This window comes from Sus scrofa, chromosome 9, assembly GCF_054392235.1.
Source record: "Sus scrofa isolate SSC_HxYL_T2T_F1_AM1 chromosome 9, Sscrofa_HxYL_maternal_Yorkshire_Landrace_v2.0, whole genome shotgun sequence".
NCBI lineage: Eukaryota > Metazoa > Chordata > Mammalia > Artiodactyla > Suidae > Sus > Sus scrofa.
The window spans coordinates 25498892-25512511 of record NC_139391.1 but is presented as its reverse complement, the minus strand read 5'-3'; the positions used below and the strand labels follow the sequence as shown (position 1 = coordinate 25512511).

The 13620-nt window shown below is 45.9% G+C and overlaps 1 protein-coding gene across 7 annotated transcripts in view; it reads right to left on the bottom strand.

Annotated features, from left to right (window-relative positions):
• The window catches only part of FAT3 (FAT atypical cadherin 3), a 706846-nt gene that overhangs the window by 17347 nt on the left and 675879 nt on the right, over positions 1-13620 (bottom strand). For all 7 annotated transcript variants that reach the window (XM_084975652.1, XM_084975655.1, XM_084975649.1 and 4 more), the window contains one exon: positions 11837-12305. In XM_084975652.1, coding sequence (XP_084831778.1) covers positions 11837-12305 — 469 coding nt within the window. The remainder of the gene's footprint in view (positions 1-11836; positions 12306-13620) is intronic.

Genomic DNA, 13620 nt, shown 5'->3' with positions numbered 1-13620 from the left:
GACCGAACCCTCAACCTCATGGTTCCTAGTCAGATTCGTTAACCACTGCGCCACGACGGGAACTCCTACTTTAATTCATAAATAACCTTCCTCACTCCTATTTGAAGGGCTCTTGGGCTAATCTCTGCTCCCCAAGTGGTCAGTGACTGGTGTTGTTGTGCTGTAGGTTGATGTCCACACGTATAAGATAGTTAATAATCTACAGATTGAAATTGCATAGGCTCTCTTGTGCTTTTTACTGAATCCTCACTCCAGGGAACTCTCATGTATAGGAGGATATGGTGATTGTGTGCGGGCGCTCATAGGTTTGGAGAGAAAGACTCATTTTCGGGAGTCAGGTGGAAGAGGCAAGAGAGACTCTTTACATTCCCAAGAGGAGGGGACTGTGTAGGCCCAGCCTCCTTGGCACTAAGAACCGCAGAAGGCTAGAGATTGAGGCTCAGAGAGAGACAGGATACTGGTGAGTGCAACACCAATGAAACACCAGGGAGTGAACTTCTAAGACCATTGTTGATGAAAACAGTGGAGACAGCTGGCCTGAAATCTCTGCGCAGGATGCAACAGTCTGAGGTCTGCTGGCTTCAAATTATGCTACTGCCTTGGGGCAATTTTTTTTCTAATTTGGGAAGTTGCTCACTAAATAGAAAGTGGGGGTTGCTGAAAGCAATTGACACTGGGAGAAATGCTTTTTTATGTCACCTGTCTAGTCCTTAGCCAGGATGCCATGCTTTTTAGAGGTAGAGTGACTTGTGAGGATGAATTAGATTCTTTTTTAGACTAGAGGGAGGGGCAGGACAAGCACAGTGCTGCAATCTGCAAAGATGGAGGTTACACTGGGTAGTCTACAGCCTGAGAGAGGGCATGAGGGGTCCCGGGTCTTTGCTTGTGCTGACTCAGCATCTAGAGGCTGATTATATGAGTATCCAGTTTGAGGAAATTCACCAAACTGTACATTTTACTATATGCACTTTTTTGGTTTGTTGGCTTGGGGTTTTGTGGCACGTGGAAGTTCTTGGGCCAGGGATCAAACCTGCACCACAGCAGCAACCCAATCCATAGCAATGACAATATCGGATCCTTAACCCGCTGAGCCACTGCCACTATGTCACTTCATTATTCTTCAGCTTTAAAATAATTTTAAGTAACTGCACAAAAATATATGGGAGAAAGGCTTCAAAGATGCAATGCAGAGGGAGGGCAGCTAGGAAGGGGCGTCTAAGGCCAGGTGGGTCAGCGCAGGGAAAACTCCTCCCTCTCCAGCTCCCATGTGACAAGCTTCTGGCCATTTCTCGAATAAAACTATAGCAGATGTAGTTGGGGGTCAAGGAGGGGTAGGGGGTGGGGGGACTGTCTGGAAAAAAGGGCCATTTGAATCCCTACCATGCAAATTGGATTCTAATGAGGGTCATGGGCTTGATTTCTTTGATTTGGTGTCTCTGTGCCTTGGAAAATCAGAATTTAAAATGAGGCACTACCTCTAGTGCCCTATTTTACTCCCACGCCTTCGCCTTCTGCATTTTGTCATTTCCATTATCTTTTTCGGGCTATCTAGTGCTACCTGAGGCAGCCGCCAGCCTGACTGATTAACCTATTCACTGACTGCCTAAGCCACTGGCAGTGGTGTGCTGGAGCCAGCTCATCCAGGGTCGGGGGCACTGACTGTGGAGTGTTGGCAGATGGTTAGTAAACCACAGGTAGCCTGACGCCAGCCAGGCTGGGAGTATTTACACCACAGAAATCAGTAAACACTGCAGATCAGGGCTTTTATTTTTAGAGAGTTGGTTTACCAACACTCCCTTGGAATAAGCACTGGGGATGGATACAATGACAGAGAAACACCATCTCTTGGCACAGAGATCACTACAAACCCTTCACGACCAAGAAGCCCTGTTCTACATCTGCGAAAACCAGCCACGCATTTTGAAGATAATGGTAATCACAGTGGATGACACGTGACACGTATGATGGACCAAGAACAGTTCTAAGCACCGTGCATGAATTAACCCATTTAATTCTCAAAGCAAGCCTGCGAGGAAGGTCCTATTATTATTCCCATTTTATAGATGAGGAAATGGGCACAGAGAAGCTGATTACCTGTTCACCATCACGAAGCTAGTGTGGATTTGCACCCCAGCATTCTGGCCTCAGAGTCCTGAGTTGTTCAGTATTATCCTGAATTGCATTTTTGTTTGTTTGTTTTTTGTCTTTTTGTCTTTTCTAGGGCTGCACCCTCGGCATATGGAGGTTCCCAGGCTAGGGGTCTAATGGAAGCTGTAGCCACTGGCCTATACCACAGCCACAGCAATGCAGGATTTGAGCCGCATCTGTGATCTAAACCACAGCTCATGGCAACGCCAGATCCTCAAACCACTGAGCAAGGCCAGGGATCGAACCTGCAACCTCATGGTTACTAGTCGGATTCGTTAATCACTGCGCCACGATGGCAACTCCGTGAACTGTATTTTTAACAATCACACTTCACTACACTCTCTGGATTTCTCTGTTTACCAACGAGCGAAGAACACTTTCCAGGATCTGTTCTCATGATATCAAACCCATGGGTCAAGGGAAGCAGAGACCCTTTGGAAGAAATATTTCCTTTAGAAGTTTAAATTTTGAGGGAGTTCCCCTCATGGTGCAGCAGAAACGAATCTGACTAGGAACCATGAGGTCGAGAGTTCAATCCCTGGCCTCGCTCAGTGGGTTAAGGATCCGGCATTGCCGTGAGTTGTGGTGTAGGCCGGCAGCTGTAGCTCTGATTAGACTCCTGGTCTGGGAACCTAAATACACCACAGGTGCAGTCCAAAAGATTAAAAAAAAAGTTTAAATTTTGAGGGGTTTTATGCTAATATGATGAAACAAAAAAGCAACTGATAAGAGTAATTAGCTATTTTTTTTTTGCCTTTTTTTTTTTTTTTTAGGGCCACACACATGTGGTATATGGAAGTTCCCAGGCTAGGGGTGGAATCAGAGCTGCAGCTGACAGCCTACGCCACAGCCACAACAATGCCAGATCCGAGCTGCATCTGCAACCTACACCAGAGCTCATGGCAATGCCAGATCCTCAACCCACTGATCGAGGCCAGGGATTGAACCTGTGTTCTCATTGGGTACTAGTCGGGCACAGTGGGAACTCCTAGATTTTTTTTAAATGCAAGAAAAGTTATATATCTCATTTAGCCTTTGTGAAAGAGGCTTGTTGATAAAATTAACCTGTTCTAAGGAAGTATTATTTATGATCTCATTATCCTGGCCTGAGCCCCATTATTAATCTTTTTTTATAATATCAACAAGTCTGCCATCATTCTACTGGGGATCTAATGTTTTAGTGGTTTAATATCACTTTCAGTCATTCTGAAAATCACAATAATCCTACAAAAGAAAAATAAGAGGTTCCATTAACCCCAAATCCATGGGGGTGTTGGAGAGATTAGTGTCTAAGTACATACAACAAGTAAATGAGGAGCTTGAGCTTCAGATCCAGGCTTTCGGATTCTCAAATCTTTCTCAAATCATGGCATTGGGACTTGTCAGTAAGCCAGAAGTCACTACTAGGAAGGAATAAGGAAGGGCTTGTAGCTACTCCCCACAACTCTCCAGGGAACCAATGAGATGCCATGAGATGGACAGCATGAGACATCCCTTCGGGGAGCCAAATAATCATTAAATAATAAAGATAATAGCACAATAAAGCTTCAGCTCTTCCAAAGCTTTACCATATGTTGGTATAAAACACAAATAGAGAAAACAGAATTCCAAAAGACAGCCTGTCATTATGAGATCACGAATAATATTTTAACACCTTTGTAAATGTAAAGAAGAGTAAAAATCAGTGGAGATTCTCGAAGTCTTATTAAAAAGAGCAGACTTTTTTTCCCCCCTTGGATTGGGGAAGAAGGTCATCAAATAAGGAAACTTAGCCAGAACGACAGCTTATGATGTGCGAGGGAAAATGCTAAGTACCTTCCCTGCTCACTTAATTCTTGACAACAACCCTCTGCCGAAAGCACTATTATTTTCCAAAATGGGAGCTGAGGTGTACATGATTGTTTGCCCTAAGTTACGCAGTCACAAGTGGCAGGTGCCACTCATACCAGTTCTTAGATTTAAAAAGGATAATTGTCACACTAGCGCTGATACACATTTTTTTTTTAAAAAAATGTCATAGCTTCTCTTCTCTCGAATCCTCACAAGATGAGGAGTGTGTTTTAAAGCCTTGCCTCAAAGCTGTGTTCTTGTTTACAATCCTTCCAGTTACAGCCGATGCAGATGGTTTGGAAAAATCTGCACCTAGACGAACTTAAATACGTCCTCCTTTCCTTGCTCAAAGAAAAACATTGCAAAACCTATTCAATGCAAAAATAGCAACGGTTGGAGCAGTCCCAGAGGGATTTGGGCTGTGTAAGGAAATAATCAAGATAATTCCTATCTTCCTCCTTTGACTTATTAGTCCTTTGCTGGCTTGATTCATCTGAGTCATGGCTTCCACCTTCGGCCCCGCTCGCCTGGTGTGGGTCAACCCCATTCCGATCCGGTTTGGCTGCTTTGATAAGGAAACAGCTGCCTTCTGCACAAAGGTGGAAATAATGACAGATGTGCAACTAGCACTTGGGATCTCAAGTCAGCATCAACCACGATGCTTGTTGAATTATGGATTTCATTCCGACTCTGCAAGAACTTTGTGATGTGGGGAGGCAGCTGTGATGTGGCAGTGAGGCCGTGGGTACATGTCTAAGTTCTGGCTGGTACCCACCAGCTGGGTGTGCACGGCCGGCCAAGCTGCCTGACCTCTAGGAACCTCTATTTCTATCTGATAATGAAGCCTCACTGATACCCACTTCACAGAGGATAATGAGGTTTCTGGATTCATCCACCACAATGCAGCCCACAAACATTAGGTGCTTTATTGATGTAATTACTGTAATTACTATGGATTCCGAAATCCGCTTCATTTCTGTGTGGCTCATAAACCAAACAATGGAAAGCCATGGGCGTTTTTGTCTGTTTGTTTGTTTTTGTTGTTTTTTTCTTTTTTAATCTGATGTTTAGGCTGAATATTGGGAAACACCGAAACTTCTAATCCAAGTGACTTTCAATCAGTAGGAGACAACTGGTGGCCGCACAGGCACGCGGATGCTAATCCCAGGTAGAGGGAGCTCAGCTGCAGACACGGCCTCCCTCAGGAGGCCACCATCTCAATTTACAGTCACTCTGACTTTCCTCTTTCATCAGCAGCGTCCATGCCACACCTTGAAAACCTCTGAAGGTGAGAGACCTCTCACTTCCCCTCGGAAAGCTGGCTCACAGGTCACGTATTGTATATTGGGCTGAGCCTCTAATATTTACCTTGAGGATCTGGAAACATTTAGTATATGAACAACAATGGATGCACAGGACATTTTCACCTTAGTCTAGCATGCTCTTTTGCATCTGCCCAGAACTTGACTGCTTTAGAATTTTGAGTTTTTCTATCAGTATCTATGCTTTATTTTACTTTATTTTATTTTATTCTATCTATCTATCATCTCTCTCTCTTTCTGTCTCTCTCAATCTTTTTTAGGGGCTGCACCTGCAGCATATAGACGTTCCCAGGCTAGGGACCGAATCAGAGCTCTACAACTGCTGGCCTACACCACAACCACAGAAATGTGGGATCTGAGCCGCATCTGTGATCTAAACCACAGCTCATGGCATTGCTGGATCCTTAACCCACTGAGTGAGGCCAGGGATCGAACCTGCGTCCTCATGGATACTAGTCATGTTCATTTTTGTGGTGCCACAATGGGAACTCCTCTATGTTATATTATTAATGTTGTCATCATGAGGCTTTTCCCAAAGTACAAAAAAAAAAAAAGTTACTCAGAAAAAAAAAAAATTCCCTAAAAGCTGCAAAATTCAGTCAAATCTGTTCACAGTGTATCCCCTGGGAGCCTGGCTTCTCCCAGCTCCCACTATGCTCAGAGGGCCAGGAGGCTGAGCACATACAGGGAACCCATCCAGATCACTTAAGCCAGCTGTGAGGGGAGGGAGGCCACACGAGTGAATCCACTAGTCACAGAGATAGCAACAGGACCCCAGAATTTAATAGGGAGCTCAACACAAGTCAGATATTTGATTGATAGACTGAGTTAATTTAGACACTTACAAGTTAGGGACCCCAAATACTCAACAAAACACCCACAGTAGCACAGGTAGCTTTGCTGCCGAAAACGCTTCTATGTATGCCCAACTATTTGCAAAATCCAGGAACTTGTCATTTTGTGCAATTTATTTGGGAGGAATAGGTTCATATTATTATTTCTCTCTTTGAAAGGGAGCCCAGGGTCATCTCAAACTTCTGGCCATCTGAGGGACAGAGTTCAACGGTTCCACTAAAGCAAGTATTTAAAAAATGCAGGTTGGGCATCTGACATTCAATTCCAAATGTCCTATGTCTCCTGGAATTCACTGACATTTTTGCAAATACAGATTTTCTTGAGATTCCCAAGTGTCAGTGGTTCTCAAACTCAGAATTGCACAGCACTATCTTGGAGGCTTGTTAAAAATAGAGATGCTTGAATTCTACCTTGTGGATTCTGAGATTCTGATTGATAGGTCTGGGCTTTTTGTTCCTCCAAACTTTTCACTGAGAATTTTTTTTTTTTTTATTTTTGAGGTATTAAGTTCAGGAATTTGCCAGTACATCTCAGTGACCAAGTAGAAGGTTCCTCTGACATAGTCATTGGATGACGGAGGCAAGTCAATTCTCCTTTTCCTTTCACAACCACGAGACTCTTCTCTAACAAGGGCCCATTCGAATCAGGGCTCAGGCGATGCAGAAACATCTTAGAGTTGGATCCACTACAGACAATATGCGAAGACAGAAAAGAACTACTTTTCTTGGGTTTTCAGGGCAGCTTGGAGATAAAGAAATCAGCACATCACCTAGGGATCTTGTTAAAATACAGATTTTGATTCACTCTGAGATGCTGCATTTTTTTTTTTTTTTTTTTTTTTTTTTTGCTATTTCTTGGGCCGTTCCCGTGGCATATGGAGGTTCCCAGGCTAGGGGTCCAATCGGAGCTGTAGCCACCGGCCTACACCAGAGCCACAGCAACGCAGGATCCGAGCCGCGTCTGCAACCCACACGCCACAGCTCATGGCAACGCTGGATCGTTAACCCACTGAGCAAGGCCAGGGACCGAACCCGCAACCTCATGGTTCCTAGTCGGATTCGTTAACCACTGCGCCATGATGGGAACTCCTGATGCTGCATTTTTAACATTTCCAGCCATGCCACCGCTGCTGGTCCCTGGAAAACACTTTGAGTACCAAGAGTTAACAGCATAGGCTGGGGGCAGGGGGCGGTGAAGGCGTCAACAAACCTGGATCAAATCTTGGCTTCCCTACTTTACTAGCTGTGTGATATTGGGCTGATTACTTAACCTCTCTGGCCTGATTCTTTCTCTGAAAAACGAGGGTTGAGGGAAGGAAAGAAAAGCACCCATCCAGAATGCTGTGATGAGAACTGTGTCACGGTGAATAAGCATCTGCAAGGTAAGCACTTAACACAGTATCCAGCACATAGTAACAAACTAACAAACCGAAGTTACCATTCAAAAAGCTACCCATTTCTTCATTTTAAGAGTTAGGTTTCCAAGTCTCATGAGATCTGTCTGAATGACTATTTCTGGCCTGGCAGTCAGCAGTTGCCAAATTGCTTCGCCAAATTACAGTTTAGCTTCAACTTGATTTTAAGGTAAATGCCTTGACTGGGTAGGATAAGGCACGGAGGACTGAGGTCTCCTTATTTAGATTGTGGGCACTCACTGGGCTGCCGCCTACCCGCTGGGTCTGGAAATGCAGGGGTCACGATGGGACCAGACCATTGCTTTTCCACGGTGGTTGCTATTTCCAGCTCATGTTTATGAAATATGTATAATTTTAGGGCTTTACCCAGAGAGAGAGCCTTCCCTCTGTGGTTGGTTTGCAGAGTCACAGTTACCCTCTTATTACAAGTCAGTGTTCTGGGCTCTGACTCCCCTGGGGTTCCCGTGGCTTGCTCTTGAGACAGCCAGAGTTATAATGCTGGTCAAACCTGCTGACCATGGCATTCCAGGCTAGCAGACTTGGCTCCCCTGCCTCTCATGCCAAGGGTCTGGCTGGGTTTGGAGGTAGTTGGATCAGAATCCTGCTTCTCTGAAAGAAAATACCTCTTGCTGTGGGTTGCCTGCTTTAAAACCTCTGCACACTCGGGAACAAGGGCCAGGTGCTAGGATTGTCGCAATTTGAGAGAGGAGTCTGTCACCAGGAGAGTCAATAACCGATACTCTAGCCCTCTTTTTTTTTTTTTTTTTTTTTTTTTTTGCTTTTTAGGGCTGCACTGGTAGCATATGGAAGTTCCCAGGCTAGGGGTCAAATCAGAGCTGCAGCTGCCAGCCTACACCACAGCTCACGGCAACGCCGGATCCCTAACCCACTGAGCGAGGCCAGGGATCAAACCTGCCACCTCATGGTTACTAGCCGGATTTGTTTCTGTTTTGCCACAACAGCAACTCTGATACTCTAGGCTTCCTGAGTAGCCAAGGGGATGGCTATGCTAAAATATGGGTACTGGAATTTTAGAGCGATGGATAACTCAGGGTCTCAACAACAGTAAGGTGCTCAAACAATTAAACTGTGTGATCAACATTCTCATGTACATGGCTTCATTTTAAGTGCCTCGCTCTACTTCCTCCAGCTCACATTTCCTCTTTGCATGCTCGCCTTTGATCTAGGGACGCAAGACTCTCTCCCTGTGATTAGACACCCTGGTAGCCAGAGGTAATTCTTCCAGGCATGAATATTTTTTCATCAATGACTCAGTCCTGTTGTTCCTCTAAAACCACCACTCACAACGAAGACAATTTTTCCTTTATTTCAAATAACCTTATAATTAGCTAAATAGTTTCATAGATATGAGTTAAAGGCCAAATTGTTGGTTCTTCCTTTTCTTGCTCCCTCTCCCTGCCCCCCGCCCCACTTACTCTTTGGCACCGATTTAGGGAATGAGTAGATAGGATATAGAGACCTATACCTGATGATGGGGGCAAGAAAATGGATTCTCTCTCCTCTTTTCTTAGAAGTCAAGGCGCCCCCTGATGGCCAGGAAGCAGGTGGGTACCTCCTCATGCATCAGAAGAGGGATCCTGGGCCTTTGATTCCCAGGGAAGCAACAGAAGGCCTCTGGTTGGATTTCCTGGTGGGCGGCCCGGAGTTTGCTGGTTCTGACTCAGTACTGCTGTGCACGAGAGCACGATGCTGCCCCATCTGGGCCACGCCTGGGGGTGCTGCTCAGCTAAAGACCACTCAGCCTTCTCAACTCAACAGAGGTGGTGGGCTTGAGAGAAGGGAGTTGTACTGATGGAGATGAGGAAAGACACTTTCTTTGTTTTAGGAAAACAATAGGCCCCTGGCACAAAGGAAAGACTTGGGCAGACAAGAGGCCTTATTCCGTTGAAAGAAGGAGTACTTGCTGCAGAATCCCAATTCCAACTCCAATCCCAAACTCAATCATAGGGGAAAGTGGGGAGCAGTGGACAAAAAGGAGTATGAGAGAGGATGCAACCCACAGGCAAAGGTGAGTCCCTCAAAAGGGAAAGCAGGTTCTTTAGACCATGTAAAAAGTATACGGCAGGATGGGCCTCAGTCCTGAAATCTGGTTACATCACATGAGATTAAACAATAGAGGAAAACTGCTGTTTCTGATGTGGGTCATAGCCTTTTTTTTTTTTTTTTGCTTTTTAGGGCCATACCTGCAGCATATGGAGGTTCCCAGGCTACGATTATAATCAGAGTTACAGCTGCCAGCTTACACCACAGCCACAGCAATACAGTACCTGAGCTTCGTCTGCAACCTACACCAGAGCTCACGGCAATGCTGGATCCTTAACCCACTGAGCGAGGCCAGGGATCGAACCTGCAACCTCATGGTTCCTTGTCGGATTCCTTTCCGCTGTGCCATGATGGGAACACCTCATGGGTCACAGTCATTTAATGGACATAATTACTGCCCTGAACACTGAGCTCAAGGATTTCATGGAAATTAAATGCAAAAAATTAAAATGCACACTGAAGAAAAACAAAATTCCTTAGTCGTCTTCCTTAATACAGTGATTATTATTATTATTATTATTATTTTAAAGCTAACCCATTGTGGAAGACCATAGCTTTGCCAGCAAAAACAACGCCCTGCCATCGTTAAAAGTATGTTACAATTTGTGGCTGTGTACCCAGAATTTGACATGGAGTGGTGTTCTATTTCAACCCAATTTAATTATATGCTCCTTTTATATACCGTAGATGGCTCACACTGGCAGAATTGTTTTGCCTGGTGAAAAACTGGCCATGACTTGTCATAATGGGCTGGTTTATAGAACCACTGCAGTATAGTTACTGCCCATCATTCGGGAATTACGGCACCATAACAACTCTTTATTTACATATAGTGCTGAGACAGTGAAAACAGCAAAGAGATTTCTTAAATTGAGACGGCAGACATTTCCCCCCAGGGCACTTGGCCCTCATTGTGGCAGTAACATATGCAAGTCTAAATAACTTTGGTGTCTGTATTTTCGGCCGTGCATCATTTCATGGGCAGTTTATAACATTCTAATAATAAAATGGACTCTAAATTTGGAGTTGGGCTTCATGAACATTAGATGGTAATGCACACAGCAGAATCTCTAAATGATTGGCGAGGAAGGTTTAAATTTGCTAATCACACTCCCACTGAGAGACTCTGCAGAGGGGCTGAAGTGGAATCAGTGGTTGGGCTGTTGAGGTGGCAAAGCCTTCAACTGGGAGGGCACCTGACCTAGTTTACATTAACGCAGAGCCCGCATCTGGGTAAAGTCAGAGATTCTTTCATCCTCAGATGCCTAGGACTTAAATAACCTTGGCTTTTCCTTCAAACAATAGAAGCCCGCTATAAATCCACATTTTTTTTTCCTCCTACACCGTTCTTTTTTTTTGTCTTTGTGAAATATCTTTGGGGGAAAATTCACTGGGTAAAGCATCATGCCCTCGTTACCTGTTTGTCCTGATATTTCTTGCAAACTGCCTTCTCCTCATCTGCCCCCCACCTCCCTTTGTTGGCTGCCCCTGAGGCATGCAGAAGTTCACCAGCCAGGGATTCAACCTGCACCACAGCAGCGACCTGAGCCACAGCAGTGACAACAGGGATCCTTGATCTGCTGTGCCCCCACAGAACTCTGCTTTTTCCTTATTCTTGATCTTCTACTCCTTTATAGAGTTCTCGCTAGACTTATTTGCAACACATACGTTTTAAGAGCACGCTCCAAAGCATCTCTGGTATACTGCTATTTCTGGCATGGTGGCTTCAGCCCACTGGTCCTTTAGCATCTAGTAAAGTGATATGTCTCCCTGTGACAGGATGGTCCTTGACACCGAGCCTTCTGCAGTGACACGCAGGTAGTCCAAAGGGGCTAATACTTAAAAGGGGATCCTATTCCTCCAGGCTGCTAAAGCCTGTACGGGTGTGGACAGGCCAGACCGCAGGCAGCCTTGATAGCCTCTCTGGGCTCCTGTGGCCAGCACACTGCGCCTGTGGGATTCAGCAAATGGATTGGCTAATCTGGACACTCCTGTAACTGTCCAACTCTGAGACCACCACAAAGGGGATTAGGAAGTAAGCTCGGCCAGCAACATGGGTGAATACAACTCTCCAGGAGAGCCCTTGGGATGGTTAGGCTTGTGAGAGCAAGACCCCCTGCAGGTCTGCCTCTTGCCCGCCCCGCCTTGTCCCGCCCCCTAAGGCCTGGCAAGGCCGGGGTGCCCAGGGCGCAGGTGCACTCACCCCCGGAGGGCAGGCCGGTGCAGCTGCCCCCGTGCTGGCACGGGCTCCGCTCGCAAGCATCCGGGTAGAGCACGCAGCCCAGCTTCAGCTCCGTCAGACCCACCACTTCGGCGAAGCTGCTGCGCTTGTTCTGCAGCGGCAGCTCATTGTTATTCAGCACCACCGAGTCCAGGCAGCCCTGGAAACCGCTCAGCACCTGTGTGACCCGCGTGTCGGTCAGGCTGCGGATGTTATCCGCCTGCACCAGGGCTCCGAAGTAGATGGTACTCTCGGTGCTCAGCGTCTGGAAGTAGAGGGGCGCCCTGCGCCGCTCCACGTAGCTGTCGTCCAGGGACAGGCTGGTGAAATTGCGGTTGAGCTCCAGGAAGACCGAGTGCCAGCTCCCGTCGTTGACCGCGCGGCCCGAGATGCCCAAGATTCCGGGGCCGCTACCGCAGTCCAGCTGGAACCAGAGCTTGCCGTCCACAATCTGTGCAGAAATGAACACCGGAGCGATCTTTTAATATGCATCTGGCAAGAGGTTCCTGGATGCCCTATTCCCAGCCAGCCTGGGGGCTTCACAAAAAGGCTCTAGAATGGACAGTGCTTTTGATCCAGTCATAAATCTGCTGTGGTTTGATTTTTAATAATCACTCTGACTCCTCATTATATGCTATGCAAATGCTTGTCTGATATTTCACAAATCTTGAAATTAGCAATATGAGCACCGCTTCGGAAATTCACCATTATACTTAAGTAGGCTTCCATTCTTTCCTCATCCTTTAAAAATTCACAGTAATTTCTTGTTGGGGAGGGTCTGTTTATTCTCTGTGCCCTTCCTACTAATTACCAGCATTGGAATGCTTTCTTTGAACTCATTAATTAATTTACAGATATTTAGTGAACATATACTATGTGCTAAGCAGTGTGCTAGGTGCTATGGAGATTGCTGTGAGCAGAGAATTATCACCTCTGCCTCATGGGGCTTATGTTTGAGTAGGAGATATGGCCAAGAATCAAGTAAGCACAGAAATACATATATGCTCTGCAAATAAGTTTGTGTGTGTGCCTTGTAGGGGAGAGAAAGAGGCCAGGTAGGAAGAAAAGATTTCCTACTTCCCAGATCCATACATATTTAAGACAAAAAAAAAAAAAAAAAAAAAGTCCTCCAGTAGTAAACTCCAGCATCATCATCACCATCTTTTTTTTTTTTTTTTCCTTTTATAGTCACACCTGAGGCATGTGGAAGTTCCTGGGCTATGGGGTGAATTGGACCTGCAGCCACAGGCCCTCGCCATAGCCACAGCAACACTGGATCTGAGCTGCCTCTAGACCTACGCTGCAGCTCTTGGCAATGCAGGATCCTTAGTTCAGTGAGGAAGGCCAGGGATCAAACCCACATCCTTCTGGACACTATGTTGGGTTCTTAACCCACTAAGCCACAACAGGAACTCTGCATTAGCATCTTATTAAAACAGTTTTTCAGGACTGCTGCTCATCATTTAGGTTAAGATTATTTCACAAAGTGCTGAGGGCTTGGCATCTGCTTAGCATCTGTTTATTTATTTCTGGAACTCCAGAAGGACATGGTTAACTGTTCACCATGGTTAACTAGTCACACCCTACAGATATGTGCAGCTCCTAGTCTGGGGTCAACTGCAACAGAGACCTGCCTGCTTCTTTGATTGCACTGGGGCAGGGAGGGCATCCAATTCCACCATCCCACCCCCCCAATTCCAGCAGGCTCACTCCACTGGGAAATCAATTCAGGAAAATGTCCTACTGAAGGATGCTGGCATCAGGAC